The 16,548-nt window shown below is 37.5% G+C and overlaps 1 protein-coding gene across 1 annotated transcript in view; it reads left to right on the top strand.

Moving 5' to 3' along the window:
- The window catches only part of LOC121385805 (multidrug resistance-associated protein 1-like), an 83,371-nt gene that overhangs the window by 16,289 nt on the left and 50,534 nt on the right, over window positions 1–16,548 (top strand). The window contains exons 9-13 of the mRNA XM_041516594.1: window positions 51–231; window positions 4,614–4,773; window positions 7,054–7,214; window positions 12,260–12,397; window positions 14,104–14,250. Coding sequence (XP_041372528.1) covers window positions 51–231; window positions 4,614–4,773; window positions 7,054–7,214; window positions 12,260–12,397; window positions 14,104–14,250 — 787 coding nt within the window. The remainder of the gene's footprint in view (window positions 1–50; window positions 232–4,613; window positions 4,774–7,053; window positions 7,215–12,259; window positions 12,398–14,103; window positions 14,251–16,548) is intronic.

Genomic DNA, 16,548 nt, shown 5'->3' with positions numbered 1-16,548 from the left:
TCAGAGTATTTGTAAATAACCAGCCAGTGAGTTCGTCTTGTTTTTTGCAGTGTTCTCATCAACTATACCCAGAATAAGGAGAACGAACCGCAGTGGAAAGGCTACGTATTGGCGAGTTCGTTTTTCGTGATCACAGTGACGCAGTCGACGTTCTTTCACCAGCACAATCACATTGGGATGTCTCTCGGCATGAGAATCAAGTCTTCTCTCATCTCGGCCGTTTACAAAAAGGTTTGTTGAGTCACTATTCATTGTAAGGGGCATGACGTAGCCCAGTGGTAAAGCACTCGCTTGATGTGCGGTCGGTTTAGGATTGATCCACGTCGGTGGCCTCATTGGGCTATTTCTCGTTTCACAAAGGTGTAACAAAAGCCGTGGTATGTACTATCCTGTCTGTGGGATGGTGCATATAAAAGATCCCTTGCTGTTAATCAAAAAGAGTAGCCCATGAAGTGGTCACAGCGGGTTTCCTCTCCCTCAATATCTGTGTGGTCCGTAACCATATGTCCGACTCAATATAACCGTAAATAAAATGTGTTGAGTGTGTCGTTAAATAAAACATTTCCTTATTCATTATAGAACTAAGGTCTCACTACACAGATGTCATCTGCCATTGAAACCCATGTTAAACTGCCCAACTTCAAGCGAAGATTGCCCATAGAACGGGTTCTCGTTGGCACTAACAACATACACCATTGCAAACATACATTATATAAGCATTTATTTTCACTCCAAAATTGAGAACATTTCCGTCTCAGTTTTTTGCTATGTGACCGCATCTGGCTGTAGTACCGGTCCGAATAGGTGGTTCATTAACCGATTCACTCCGGCTGTCACTTGCGCTATATACCCATGTCCCAAAAGGTCGATGCACAATATTACAAAATAACATGAGCAAAATACAGCCAGAAGGCTTACCATTAAACATACATATTGTTTTAATTCTTCACCATTTCCTAGAAGTGAATATGTGACCCATAACATGTGTCCCAATTAGGAACTATAGTGGACCGTGATGAATGAACTGTCACCCGGAAGTGATCTGTGTAGTGAGACCTTAAAGTCTAGTGACTGATTTTGTCAAACTTGGTTTGAAGTCAGTTTGATAATTTGGGTCATTTACACCATGAAAAGCTATACTAGAGCCATGTAACTTATGAACTCTAACCAATACACCAAAAGATAGATGCACCATACCATCCAATAAAACTTCATATCACATTGTTACTCCTTGGTCATCCACACAATAGATGGTCATCAAACAAGCAGCCACTATATGGTAATGTATGACCTTGTTGGTAGTTTTGATATGGGGAACATACAAAGAAGCTAATTATCTAGTTAGTTCATTAAAAATATTAGTTTCTATCAATTGTTGCTATGGGCAACAATTGTTTCATAATGAAGTGTTGAAATCCTGTTTTTTTCTGCATATTTCAGCATGAAGATCCACATATTATTAATGGCAGATACAAATTCTACTTTCATAGTAGAATACTATGTTATATATTCACAATACCATCAAAACTGTGTGTCATTATGACTGTACATTCGAAAAAATGCATTATGCACAAAATCACAGAAATTAGGGTGAATTTGGATATTGACCTTGTGACCTTGAATTTTGACCTTTTACAATGAGAAACTCAGTGTTAGACACTCAGATCAATTTATTTATTACATGTAAGTATACTAGAATATACATTTTGACACACACGCCCCTAAAAAATAAAAATAAAAGAAAAAGACAAATAATAAAAATAAATAAAATTTACGTTTGCACTATTTACCCAAATAGGGCCCCCATACACGGCTGAAATCCACATCGATGTAATTACCTTTTATAAGGATGCTACACTAGTACATTTTCATTTTGGCTTGCTAAACTTATATATTTTGGGATAGACAGTAATTTCATGTTTTACATTATGGTCTCACTACACAGATGTCATCTGCCATTGAAACCCATGTTAAATTGCCCAACTTCAAGCGAAGATTGCCCATAGAACGGGTTCTCGTTGGCACTAACAACATACACCATTGCAAACATACATTATATAAGCATTTATTTTCACTCCAAAATTGAGAACATTTCCGTCTCAGTTTTTTGCTATATGACCGCATCTGGCTGTAGTACCGGTCCGAATAGGTGGTTCATTAACCGATTCACTCCGGCTGTCACTTGCGCTATATACCCATGTCCCAAAAGGTCGATGCACAATATTACAAAATAACATGGGCAAAATACAGCCAGAAGGCTTACCATTAAACATACATATTGTTTTAATTCTTCACCATTTGCTAGAAGTGAATATGTGACCCATAACATGTGTCCCAATTAGGAACTATAGTGGACCGTAATGAATGAACTGTCACCCGGAAGTGATCTGTGTAGTGAGACCTAATGTTAGAACCAAATTGCTAAGAACTACATGTGTACCATACTCTCCTACCTTTAATTACTGTTAGATTTTCTCCACTTTTTGTCCAAATGTAAACCGTGAAAAACACATTACATTGACATAGATTCCACATATTACACAGAAACCATATCACCTATATTGACTTTGTTAAGATCTCCTAGGATAAAACATGCAATTTTTCACTGTCTGCCATTTTGCCTTGTTATGGAATACTCTCCAAGAGGGGTGAAAGGATATGACATAATCTAACAATGCCGTAATGTGTTATGGTATATAAAAGCAAATGTGATGACATCATATATTTATGATAATGGGCAGTATTGCATTTTATTGTAATAAGTATTATGACATATTCATGATAATGGGCAGTATTGCATTTGGTTGTAATAAGTATTATGACATATTCATGATAATGGGCAGTATTGCATTTTATTGTAATAAGTATTATGACATATTCATGATAATGGGCAGTATTGCATTTTATTGTAATAAGTATTATGACATATTCATGATAATGGGCAGTATTGCATTTGATTGTAATAAGTATTATGACATATTCATGATAATGGGCAGTATTGCATTTGATTGTAATAAGTATTATGACATATTCATGATAATGGGCAGTATTGCATTTGGTTGTAATAATCATTATAACATCAGGGTTTCTAGAATTTTATAAAAATACACTAGCCATGGGATCAGTGATTTTAAATATTTACTAGCCATGATTAAAAATTAACTAGTCCCAACTTTAAATAAATGCAATTTTACTAATACATGTAGTTATAATCAGATATGTCACATAAAGAGCTTAAAAACCCTTACAAGAGGGGGCAGGATATTCATATTTACAAAATAAGAGTAAAATGCAACATTTGACAAGGTTGGTTTTTTTTTTCACTAGCCGTCGGGCTAGTTATAGTAGTCATTTACTAGCCCAACACTGAATATCACTAGCTATGAGAGTGGGGCTACCATATTCTAGAAGCCCTTGACATACAGGTACATGTATTGCATTTATGGTAATGACCGTTGTTACATTTTTATGCTGTCTTACTACCTTTTAGTACCCTACCAGTCCACCTGTAGGGGACTATAGATTTCATCTGTGTTGTTCTGTTGTTTTGTCTGTCTGTCTGTCTGTATGTCCATCTGTCTGTGTGTCCATCTGTCTGTATCACATATAGTTTCCAGATGTGTGTTTTTTTATGCAATGCCTTGAATTTTTGTGTATCCACGTGTAGCTTTATTAGGTACTGTAACAGTTAAAGATCAAGTTTGACTTTCATGGCAATTTACTCACTTTTTCACAGAGTTATGGCCCTTGAACTAAGGAGACATGAATGTTTTTTTATTTTTATCAGGCCATTGTTTTGCAATGCCTAAAGATATTGAGATAAAATTTTGTGTATAGCTTTATCATGTACTAGCTGTTACAGGTGAAGTTTAACTTCCATGGCAATTTACCTATTTGACACAGAGTTATGGCCCTTGAACCGAGGAGATCCAAAAATGTGTTGAGCCTTGTAGGGGACACGTTTTGCTTTAGCAGAACTCTCAGAATACTTATCTTGCCTTCATGTAAAATTCTTTAATCTCATTGGTTGTTTGCCGTTGGACAATCCCTTATACCCCTGTAGGCGGAGCCAAATTCTCTTATACCCCGTCTGTAATTTCCAACAGTTTCCAGCCACCCCAGTTACGGTAATGCTAAAGCAATAATTAGATTATAAATAACATTGATAATCAATCAAGTATATTAATATCTGTTTCAGACAATTTCGTATTACAAACATTTGAAGTTAAAAACTCGTTTATCGATGGAACTATTTTTCGTCACTGGCAAATGGTTTCATTCGCGTCCGCGTGGTACGGCTCCATTAATAAATTGTTAACAATTATTGTCTGGCGTTATTTTGATTATTTGACTATATGGTTTAACATGTCGGCAAGATAAATTTGTTGTAGAAGCATCTCTCGGGGTATATGGCTTTTTATGTACCCTCTGTGTGCTCTTTTACCCCCTCGCCTTCGGCTCGGGGTAAAAGAACACACAGAGGGTACATAAAAAGCCATATACCCCTCGTGATGCTTCTACAACTTGTATTGTTATATAGGCTAATTTGGCCAGAACAAGAAAATTGAGCTACGTCTCAGAATGGTTATTAAAGATGAAGAACATTATTTTAGGCCCTGACGATCAGCAATGAAGCTAAGAAAACATCGACAGTTGGTGAGATCGTGAACCTGATGTCGGTGGACTGCCAGCGGATCCAGGATGTGACCGGATTTCTGTGGATGTTGTGGTCCGCTCCCCTCCAGATTTGTCTGGCCCTCGCTCTACTATACAGTAAGTAGAGAACAATCAGTGATGTCATTTTGAGAAGCATCACTTAACGAAATGTCAGAAATAACGTAATTTTGTCGTCTTCTTCTGTATTATATTTGAAACATTTTGACATTATTCATTAAACATCCAATAGCTGATGGTTAATTAATCAATGTGCTCTAGTGGTGTCATCAAACAAAACAAACTTTAACTTTATTCATTAAAAAAAGAAAAGAAAATGGATAATAAAGAAATTATTACACTCACGTTTCAGTCATATTGACTTTACGAAACTCCTGTCAGGATTCATATATTACTCTCGACCCTTTCTCAGGCAATACAAGAATCCTGATAGTTGTGTTATAAAATCAGTATGGCACACAAGCTTGTATAATAATAGAATCTATCACCATTGTGACGTACATGTATAGATGAGGCAGTTTTCAACCCGAGGGACAAAATATTTTTTGTGTTGCTGAGGTTTACCGAGGCCCTTACAAAATAATTTTGTTCCGAGGTTTGAATTGCCTTATCTACACCTCACAATGGTAAATAAAAAAAATTCTTGCCCATTTAATTAAAGTAACAAAATATCAATTTTGTAAGCTATGGTTTGTTTATTCTAGAATGATTCATAAACATTTCACCTACAAACTCATTTAATCGTATGCAGAAAATGTAGTTCACCTTATGCAATGACATAAGTTATGACGTTAATCATAATAAAACATGAGTTGTGATGTTAATCATAATAAAACATGAGTTGTGACGTTAATCATAATAAAACATGAGTTGTGACGTTAATTGTAGTAAAATATTAGTTATGACATTAATCATAGTAAAACATGAGTTATGACATTAATCGTAGTAAAATATGAGTTATGACGTTAATCTTAGAAAAACATGAGTTATGATGTTAATCGTAGTAAAACATGAGTTATGATGTTAATCATAGTAAAACATGAGTTATGACGTTAATCTTAGTAAAACATGAGTTATGACGTTAATCGTAGTAAAATATGAGTTATGATGTTAATGTTAGTAAAACATGAGTTATGATGTTAATCGTAGTAAAACATGAGTTATGACGTTAATCATAGTAAGACATGAGTTATGATGTTAATCATAGTAAAACATGAGTTATGACGTTAATCATAGTAAAACATGAGTTATGATGTTAATCATAGTAAAACATGAGTTATGACGTTAATTGTAGTAAAACATGAGTTATGATGTTAATCGTAGTAAAACATGAGTTACGACATCAGGCGTATTTAGAAATCATCTAGCCCTGGGTCTGTGTGTGTGGGGATACTGGAAAGATTTATCTAGCACCATGCAAAAGCTGGTTAATTCAGTCCAGTGTGAGAAAATAATCCCTATGGTATTTTCAGGGCACAATATTTCACGAGAACCATTCTGTTCGCGTGTCGGTTACACAACTTTAAAATCACGTGAACTGTCAATTGGTTATACGGTGAACAATTAATTTATAAAATTAAAAGTACCCTATCAGAAGTCAAATTGAAAATCAGTTTATTTTTTTTAATACCTTTGAACCACCAATGTAGCATAGAACCGTAGTTCAAGTGTTTTACGATTTGATAGGTCTGACTCATTGGATACTAGAACTATATTCACGTAACCGAACAATCGGTTACCTAAGTAAAACTCACGTGAACCGACTTCCGGTTCCCTAAGATCTTAAAATATTGTCCCCTGTATTTTTCATAGTTTGAACCAATCTAATTAAAATTAGCTCCACTGGTTAATTACTATTACCTGTGGATCTAACAGCACCCTGTTGGAGGTCATGTCCAGTTGACCTTTCATTCGACCAATCAAAACCGTACTTGCAAAATCATGCCAGTGATTTGAAAAGAATTTGAAAACATTCGGGATTATGCCGAGGGTATACAAAATAATTCGGATGAATTACGAAGTATGCCGGAAGCTAATTTCAATATAAAATTGTGTGATGGTATAGCCATAAAATCTGTTTATACTAGTATACAATCCAGAGTTTATTACTGCACTTTTCCCAGTCTTTTTCAATGTTGAAATAGACCAACAAGTTCGCCTATTGCTTAAATAGTCTCGCCCAATATTTTTAGAATGTGTATGCTCCCGAATAATGCTATAAAAGGCAAAGTGTAATTGGTTGATATTTAAATTGTTATTTATAGATGAAATGTCACCTGGACATGGGAGTCCACGCAATGTTGTTAGATCTACTGGTAGACCAGTAGAGCTAATTTTAATCAGATTGAGTTTGAACACACACTCTGTTTAATTCTTCAGACACGGTTGGCTCGTCCATGTTTGCTGGGCTTGCCGTCTTGATTCTCCTCATTCCCATTAATGGAGTCATGGCCATGAAGCAAAAACAACTTCAAGTGAAGCAGATGAAGTTCAAAGACAGCCGAATTAAAGTGATGAATGAAGTCCTAAATGGAATGAAGGTTTGACTTTTATTTCGTTGGTTGTGAATGAAGTTCTAAATGGAATGAAGTTTTAAATGGAATGAAGTTTTAAATGGAATGAAGGTTTTACTTTTACTTCGTTAGTCATAAATGAAGTTCTAAATGGAATGAAGTTTTAAACGGAATGTTCAAAATGGAATGAAGGTTTGACTTTTACTTCGTTTGTCGTGAACGAAGTCCTAAATGGAATGAAGGTTTGACTTTTACTTCGTTGGTCGTGAACGAAGTCCTAAATGGAATGAAGGTTTGACTTTTACTTCGTTGGTCCTGAATGAAGTCCTAAATGGAATGAAGGTTTGACTTTTACTTCGTTGGTCGTGAATGAAGTCCTAAATGGAATCAAGGTTTGACTTTTACTTCGTTGGTCGTGAACGAAGTCCTAAATGGAATCAAGGTTTGACTTTTACTTCGTTGGTCGTGAACGAAGTCCTAAATGGAATGAAGGTTTGACTTTTACTTCGTTGGTCGTGAACGAAGTCCTAAATGGAATGAAGTTTTAAACAGAATGTTCTAAATGGAATGAAGGTTTGACTTTTACTTCGTTGGTTGTAAACGAAGTCCTAAATGGAATGAAGGTTTGACTTTTACTTCGTTGGTTGTAAATGAAGTTCTAAATGGAATGAAGGTTTGACTTTTACTTCGTTGGTCGTGAACGAAGTCCTAAATGGAAGGAAGGTTTGACTTTTACTTCGTTGGTCGTGAACGAAGTCCTAAATGGAATGAAGGTTTGACTTTTACTTCGTTGGTCGTGAACGAAGTCCTAAATGGAATGAAGGTTTGACTTTTACTTCGTTGGTCGTGAACGAAGTCCTAAATGGAATGAAGGTTTGACTTTTACTTCGTTGGTCGTGAACGAAGTCCTAAATGGAATGAAGGTTTGACTTTTACTTCGTTGGTCGTGAACGAAGTCCTAAATGGAATGAAGGTTTGACTTTTACTTCGTTGGTCGTGAACGAAGTCCTAAATGGAATGAAGGTTTGACTTTTACTTCGTTGGTCGTGAACGAAGTCCTAAATGGAATGAAGGTTTGACTTTTACTTCGTTGGTCGTGAACGAAGTCCTAAATGGAATGAAGGTTTGACTTTTACTTCGTTGGTCGTGAACGAAGTCCTAAATGGAATGAAGGTTTGACTTTTACTTCGTTTGAGGGGCGGGACGTAGCTCAGTGGTAAAGCACTCTCTCAATACACAGTCACTCTGGGCTATTTCTCGCTCAAGCCAGTGCACCACAACTGGTGTATCAAAGACCGAGGTATGTACTATCCTGTCTGTGGGATGGTGCATATAAAAGATCCCTTGCTGCTAATCGAAACGAGTAGCCCATGAAGTGGCGACAGTAGGTTTCTCAATATCTGTGTGGTCCTTAACCATATGTCTGACGCCATATAACCGTAAATAAAATATGTTGAGTGCGTCGTTTAATCAAACATTTCTTTCTTTCGTTGGTCATGAATGAAGTTCTAAACGGAATGAAGGTTTGACTTTTACTTCACTGGTCAGGAATGAAGTTTTAAATGGAATGAAGGTTTGATTTATACTTCATTGGTTTTGAACGAAGATCTAAATGGAATGAAGTTTTGATTTTTACTTCGTTGGTCATGAATGAAGTTTTAAATGGAATGAAGGTTTGATTTTTACTTCGTTGGTCATGAATGAAGTTTTAAATGGAATGCTGGTTGTACTTCATTGGTCGTGAACAAAGTTTTAAATGGAATGAAGGTTTGATTTTTACTTTGTTGGTTATGAATGAAGTTTTAAATGGAATGAAGGTTTGATTTTTACTTCGTTGGTCATGAATGAAGTTTTAAATGGAATGCTAGTTGTACTTCATTGGTCGTGAACAAAGTTTTAAATGGAATGAAGGTTCGACTTTTACTTCGTTGGTTGTGAACGAAGTTCAAAACGGAATGCTAGTTGTACTTCATTGGTCGTAAATGAAGTTTTAAATGGTATCGTACTTCACTAGTCGTACTTCACTAGTCGTACTTCACTATTTTATATGAATTTTTTACTTTATTCATTATACATGTAGTTATATGCCAATTCATCAGATTCCTTTTCACACAAACTGACTATACACTAACCTTGAATTGTCTTTATGTTTTTGTATGCTATTTTGTCTGACCATGATTTCAAATACAATAAATATACAGCATTTAAGTCGGACAAACAAAATTATTTTCAATTTGGTGAATTTGGTCTATAAATCTGAAGACAAATTTAAGTTTCATTTAACTAAAAAAAAAACATACTAAGATTAAGGGTTTTAAAAAGATTTGTATTTATATAATTTTAAATATATTTTATTATCATCTAAAGTAAGAAATCTTGGGATCAGCCACAAGTGAAAGCATATATTAATGCGAGCCTCTCCCAGCATTTTAAAATAATAAAATTATACGATCAAAAGAAGAAAGGTAAAGAATTAATCACATTGGGGGAAGGGACATACCCTAATTATTAGTTTAACCTCATGGCTCTGTGCAATTTTGGGCAAGATGTATCCCAGTAGTAAATTAAGTCTGTCTGATGTGCAGTCAGTCTAGGATCAATCCCCATCGCTGGACCCATTTGATTATGTGCCAGTAAGAGCACTTCATACCAACACTACAGTACAGTTATTTCTTGTTCCAGCCAGTGCCTTATGACGAGTATATCAAAGGCTGTGGTATATGCTATCCTGTTTGTGGGGTGGTGCATGTATAGGATTCCTTGCTACTAATGAAAAAATATAGGGGGTTTCCTCTCAAAGACTATACGTCAAAATTACCAAATGTGTGACATCCAAAAGTCGATGATTAATAAATCAATTTGCTCCAGTGGTGTTGTTAAACACAGACATTTCTGTGTGATTGTTTTTCTTTGTATTAATTCTTGGGTTTAAATAAACAAAAATTTCACAGAATTAAATGTTACCTACCATAAACATTTTCAGTACACTATGATGAATATCCATAGGTGCAACTACATGTATAAACCAAGTTTCATTAAAGTAGGACTAAGTCTTATAGTTTGTGAGAAGCTGATCTAAATGCAAAACTTTAATGTTAAACTTTCTCTGTTCAAGCATAGACCCCCCCCCCCCCCCCCCCCCCCCAATGTCAATTAAAATTAAATTTTACAAAAATATATTTATTATTAAATCATCAAAATGTATGTTTAAACTTTAAACTGTGGAATCAGTTTTGGAACATCCCTTAAAATAACTAATTATTCATACAACTTATTTTTGTGCTTATATCCTATTACGATTCAAGCACACTGTCCTGGGCCCTGTTCCACAAAGTGATCTTAGGGCTAAGATCACATTAAAGGTAGGGTCAACTCAAGCAAGAGCCTTATGTGTTGGAAAGATGCATACCCGGACCACCAACACATACTGACACTTTAGCAAATGAAAAACACGTAATTTTAGAGTTAATAAAAAAACATGATTATTCCTGCTAACTGGGGGCAGCCATTTTGTTTCGTTTTTGTGACGTCCGGTGGGATAGCTTGGGGCGAAGTGACATCAGCTCCTGACCATCTCCTGTATGTACAGTGTAAACAAAAGCAGTCATTTTCGACAAGGCGCTTCTCTTTGATCAACCTGACTTGTAAAACAGCATAAATGATGTAATAATATAATAAACTATTTAACTAAATATATTTCAAGTTGCATTAACGGAACAAAATGGGGTTATAGTATTTTTCTCTGTTAAATAATCCAAAGGAAAACTGTACACTATTAGGCCTATTGATATGCTACGTTGGAGCAAAAACAACAACCCACGATACCCAAGTGATAATTTCTTTTCTTTGGGACTACGTAATTGGTCAGTTCTGTGGTTTTAGATGGAAAAGTCTACTTAATCAATAGTTTTACAGAACTATTTACAGTAATAAACCATGTCCATTACCATTTTAGGGGCGACAGGTAATATTCCACAATACCGGTATGTATTTTTGTGTCTAGACAGCGTCAATTAATTGGCTCGTCTGGTTACCAATCAAATACACATCTGCCAATCAGGAATCACAGGTGGCAGCAACTAACAGCATAGACCAATTAACTAAGAAAACACTCCGTGTATCATTTCAGTACGTAGGTTAATGCATGGACAAAACATTGTTAATTATTTCGAATTTTATTTTGTATCGAAAAATAATATATATAGTGCTGGATATACTTACTGCTGGCATACTGGGATGTATATTATTACAGAACATTGCAATGCATGACTATTTATCATCCCGCAAAAACCAGGTAGATTGTGTTTCTCTAGTTCAAAGGCTCATTCCTGACGTTCGCGTTAAGTATTACGTAACCACCAGCTCGCCAGAGGGCGTACTCACTGAGATGGTACAAAATGGCTGCGCCCGTTATATATAATAGCCGTCACATTTAATCGTTTAATTAATTAACTATACGACTATACTTGTTGATATTAAGCAGTAATGTGCATTATATATCATTGAATATGCATACCAGGCCAAATGCCTTAATTGTCCCTTCCTTTAAGTGCATATGTTAGCTGTGCAGTTACAGTGATCTTAGCGCTAAGATCAACGTAAGTGCATATGTTAGCTGTGCAGTTACAGTGATCTTAGCGCTAAGATCAACGTAAGTGCATATGTTAGCTGTGCAGTTACAGTGATCTTAGCGCTAAGATCAACGTAAGTGCATATGTTAGCTGTGCAGTTACAGTGATCTTAGGGCTAAGATCAACGTAAGTGCAGATGTTAGCTGTGCAGTTACAGTGATCTTAGGGCTAAGATCGCTTTGAGGAACGGGGCCCAGGGCTGCTTGTCTAGGACAGTGGGTTAGTTTTTAGTGAGAGAGCAGAGGTCTTACACCTACCCACTGAGTTGTTAAAACCCACTCTGGATGGGAGCTGGTACCGGGCTGCAAACCCAGTACTTACCAGCCTTATGTCCGAAGGCTAAACCATGACACGACTGAGGCATGATTGACACATACTAGCTGCTGTTTGGACGAGATGTTAATATGTTGTTAAACAAGATTTGCAATGTTTATTTACCAGGTGTTGAAGTTGTACGCGTGGGAGCTCTCGTTTCAAGACAAAATATTGGATATCCGAACACGGGAACTGAATGTTCTGTTGAAGGCTGCTTACCTCAAGGCAGTTTCAACGTTTATTTGGACGTGTTCTCCATTCCTGGTAACTATATGTGACAATATTTACTTACTTTGTGATGTGGGATGGGTCATGTAAAAGATCCCTTGATACTAATGGAACAATGGTAAAGCGCTCACTTGATGCGTGGTCGGTTTAGGATCAATCCTCGCCGATAGACCCATTGAGCTGTTTCCCGTTTCAGCCAGTGCACCACAGCTGGTATACCAAAGGCTTTTGTATGTGCTATCCTGTCTGTAGGATGGTGCATAAAAACGATCTCATGCTACTAATGGAAAAATGTAGTGGGTTTCCTTTCTAAGACTATACATGTATGTCTGAATTATCAACTGTTTGACATCCAATAACCGATGATTAATAAATCAATGTGCTCTAGTGGTGTCATTAAACAAAACAAACTTTAAAGGGACATTCCTGAGTTTGCTGCATTGTAAGATGTTTCTGACTAATAAAATATTTCTATGATTAAACTTACATATTAAATATATTTTCTTATTTAGAATATCAGTGTCTGTATATTCAATGTGTTTCTGTTCATCTTAATATTTGTAAGAAGCCCAAATTGGATTTTGTCTTCAAATAATTCCGTACATATGAAACAAAATTATTTTAGGAAATAAAATGAAATTTAACGTAGTACAAATATTAGAACGATCAGAAACACGTTTAATATACATCCACTAATATTTTATGCAGAAAAATTTATTTGATATGTAATTACAATCGTTAAAAAGTCTGTTAGTCGATAACATCTTAAAAATTGCAGCAAACTCAGGAATGTCCCTTTAACTTTTGACTTTACTTAGTGATTTACTGTCATAATGTTGCATCAGATTTAATGGACGAGGATGGCAAAATTCGTTGTGCCCAGTAGGTGATATGTATTGCTTTAGCAGTACTCTCAGAATGCTTGTCAACCTTTAGACTACTGGATTAATTTTTGACAAAAACCATGTTAAGTGGGTACAAGTTTATTATTTTAACTCACATACATGTATATTCACTTAAATAATTTATAAATACATAAAATAAAGTTCATATCTGAATCGGTAAGTATTATTTTCGTGGGTTTTTATAATTTTTATGATTTTTTAGATCAGTTAATGTCGAAAAAGTCGTGTTTACTTACCAGAATTTGTGGCCAGTATTTATGTCTATTATTCCCGATAACAGTGGTTTTCTGACCAGAATTGTTTTTAAAAAGTGAACTCCGATTCATATCCCAATATTTGGTGATTTTTGTTGTTGGTAAAATGATAAAATTTATTATCAAATTAGCTGTCACAATCAGCTATCGATCCCTGAAAATGACGATGACATGTCACCATTATTGTCAAGCAAAAATGCTTGCGAAATCCACTTTTTCAACTCAAAATTACAAGCTATTTTCAAAACAAAAACAAAAACTGTTATACAAGTCTTTCCAGTGAGTGTCGTGTGCAAAACGGTGGGACATATGAATTGGGGAGTATGTCGAATAGCGTGATGTCAGGCAAGATATCTCGCCTGCAGTAGTCAGAAGGTTAAATAGTGAATGTGATCTTGTGTTATTAAAACAAGACAAACTCTCAACCAAACTACCGTATGTTAGACATAAATGCTGATGATTAATAAATCAATGTGCCGTAGTATCGTCGTTAAACAAAACAAAAGAAACTTTAAATGTGTTGAGGTGGTGTTAAACATGCCTCTCTTTTATTTACTAAACTTGTTTTTAACTGTTTTGACAGGTAACCTTGGCAACATTTACAACCTATGTTCTGACGTCGGAAACTGGTTTTCTGGACGCCCAGAAGGCTTTTGTAGCTCTGTCATTGTTCAACATTCTTCGTTTTCCCATCACTCTGTTGCCGATGATCGTTTCCAATGTCGTTCAGGTGAGAACCCAGTTAACAAGTCTTTAAAGTGACATAGGGGGCGGGACCCAGTCAACGAGTCTTTAAAGTAATATAGGGGCGGGACCCAGTTGACGAGTCTTTAAAGTGATATAGGGGGTGGGACCCAGTCAACGAGTCTTTAAAGTGACATAGGGGGCGGGACCCAGTCAACAAGTCTTTAAAGTAATATAGGGGCGGGACCCAGTTAACGAGTCTTTAAAGTGATATAGGGGGCGGGACCCAGTAAACAAGTCTTTAAAGTGATATAGGGGGCGGGACCCAGTCAACGAGTCTTTAAAGTGATATAGGGGGCGGGACCCAGTTGACGAGTCTTTAAAGTGATATAGGAGGCGGGACCCAGTCGACGAGTCTTTAAAGTAATATAGGGGGTGGGACCCAGTCGACGAGTCTTTAAAGTGATATAGGGGGTGGGACCCAGTCAACGAGTCTTTAAAGTGATATAGGGGGTGGGACCCAGTCAACGAGTCTTTAAAGTGATATAGGGGGTGGGACCCAGTCAACGAGTCTTTAAAGTAATATAGGGGCGGGACCCAGTTAACGAGTCTTTAAAGTGATATAGGGGCGCGGGACCCAGTCAACAAGTCTTTAAAGTAATATAGGGGCGGGACCCAGTTAACGAGTCTTTAAAGTGATATAGGGGGTGGGACCCAGTCAACGAGTCTTTAAAGTGATATAGGGGGTGGGACCCAGTCAACGAGTCTTTAAAGTGATATAGGGGGTGGGACCCAGTCAACGAGTCTTTAAAGTGATATAGGGGGTGGGACCCAGTCAACGAGTCTTTAAAGTGATATAGGGGGCGGGACCCAGTCAACGAGTCTTTAAAGTGATATAGGGGGCGGGACCCAGTCGACTAGTCTTTCAAGTGATATAGGGGGCGGGACCCAGTTGACGAGTCTTTAAAGTGATATAGGGGGTGGGACCCAGTCAACGAGTCTTTAAAGTGATATAGGGGGTGGGACCCAGTTGACTAGTCTTTAAAGTAATATAGGGGGCGGGACCCAGTTGACGAGTCTTTAAAGTGATATAGGGGGTGGGACCCAGTCAACGAGTCTTTAAAGTAATATAGGGGGCGGGACCCAGTTGACGAGTCTTTAAAGTGATATAGGGGGCGGGACCCAGTAAACGAGTCTTTAAAGTGATATAGGAGGCGGGACCCAGTCAACGAGTCTTTAAAGTGATATAGGGGGCGGGACCCAGTTGACGAGTCTTTAAAGTGATATAGGAGGCGGGACCCAGTTGACGAGACTTTAAAGTGATATAGGGGGTGGGACCCAGTTGACGAGTCTTTAAAGTGATATAGGGGGTGGGACCCAGTCAACGAGTCTTTAAAGTGATATAGGGGACGGGACCCAGTCAACGAGTCTTTAAAGTGATATAGGGGGTGGTACCCAGTCAACGAGTCTTTAAAGTGATATAGGGGGCGGGACCCAGTCAACGAGTCTTTAAAGTGATATAGGGTGCGGGACCCAGTTGACTAGTCTTTAAAGTGATATAGGGGGCGGGACCCAGTTGACGAGTCTTTAAAGTGATATAGGGGGTGGGACCCAGTTGACTAGTCTTTAAAGTAATATAGGGGGCGGGACCCAGTTGACTAGTCTTTAAAGTGATATAGGGGGCGGGACCCAGTTGACGAGACTTTAAAGTGATATAGGGGGCGGGACCCAGTTGACGAGTCTTTAGAGTGATATAGGGGGCGGGACCCAGTTGACTAGTCTTTAAAGTGATATAGGGGGCGGGACCCAGTTGACGAGACTTTAAAGTGATATAGGGGGCGGGACCCAGTTGACGAGTCTTTAGAGTGATATAGGGGGGGGGACCCAGTTGACGAGTCTTTAAAGTGATATAGGAGGCGGGACCCAGTTGACGAGACTTTAAAGTAATAGAGGGGGCGGGACCCAGTTGACGAGTCTTTAAAGTCATATAGGAGGCGGGACCCAGTTGACGAGACTTTAAAGTAATATAGGGGGTGGGACCCAGTCAACGAGTCTTTAAAGTGATATAGGGGGCGGGACCCAGTCGACGAGACTTTAAAGTGATATAGGGGGCGGGACCCAGTTGACGAGTCTTTAAAGTAATATAGGGGGTGGGACCCAGTCGACGAGTCTTTAAAGTGATATAGGGGGTGGGACCCAGTCAACGAGTCTTTAAAGTGATATAGGGGGTGGGACCCAGTCAACGAGTCTTTAAAGTAATATAGGGGCGCGGGACCCAGTCAACAAGTCTTTAAAGTAATATAGGGGCGGGACCCAGTCAACGAGTCTTTAAAGTAATATAGGG

Source organism: Gigantopelta aegis, chromosome 12 (assembly GCF_016097555.1).
Source record: "Gigantopelta aegis isolate Gae_Host chromosome 12, Gae_host_genome, whole genome shotgun sequence".
Classification (NCBI taxonomy): domain Eukaryota; kingdom Metazoa; phylum Mollusca; class Gastropoda; order Neomphalida; family Peltospiridae; genus Gigantopelta; species Gigantopelta aegis.
The sequence above is the reverse complement of the archived record's forward strand: the minus strand, read 5'-3'. Positions and strand labels throughout refer to the sequence as shown.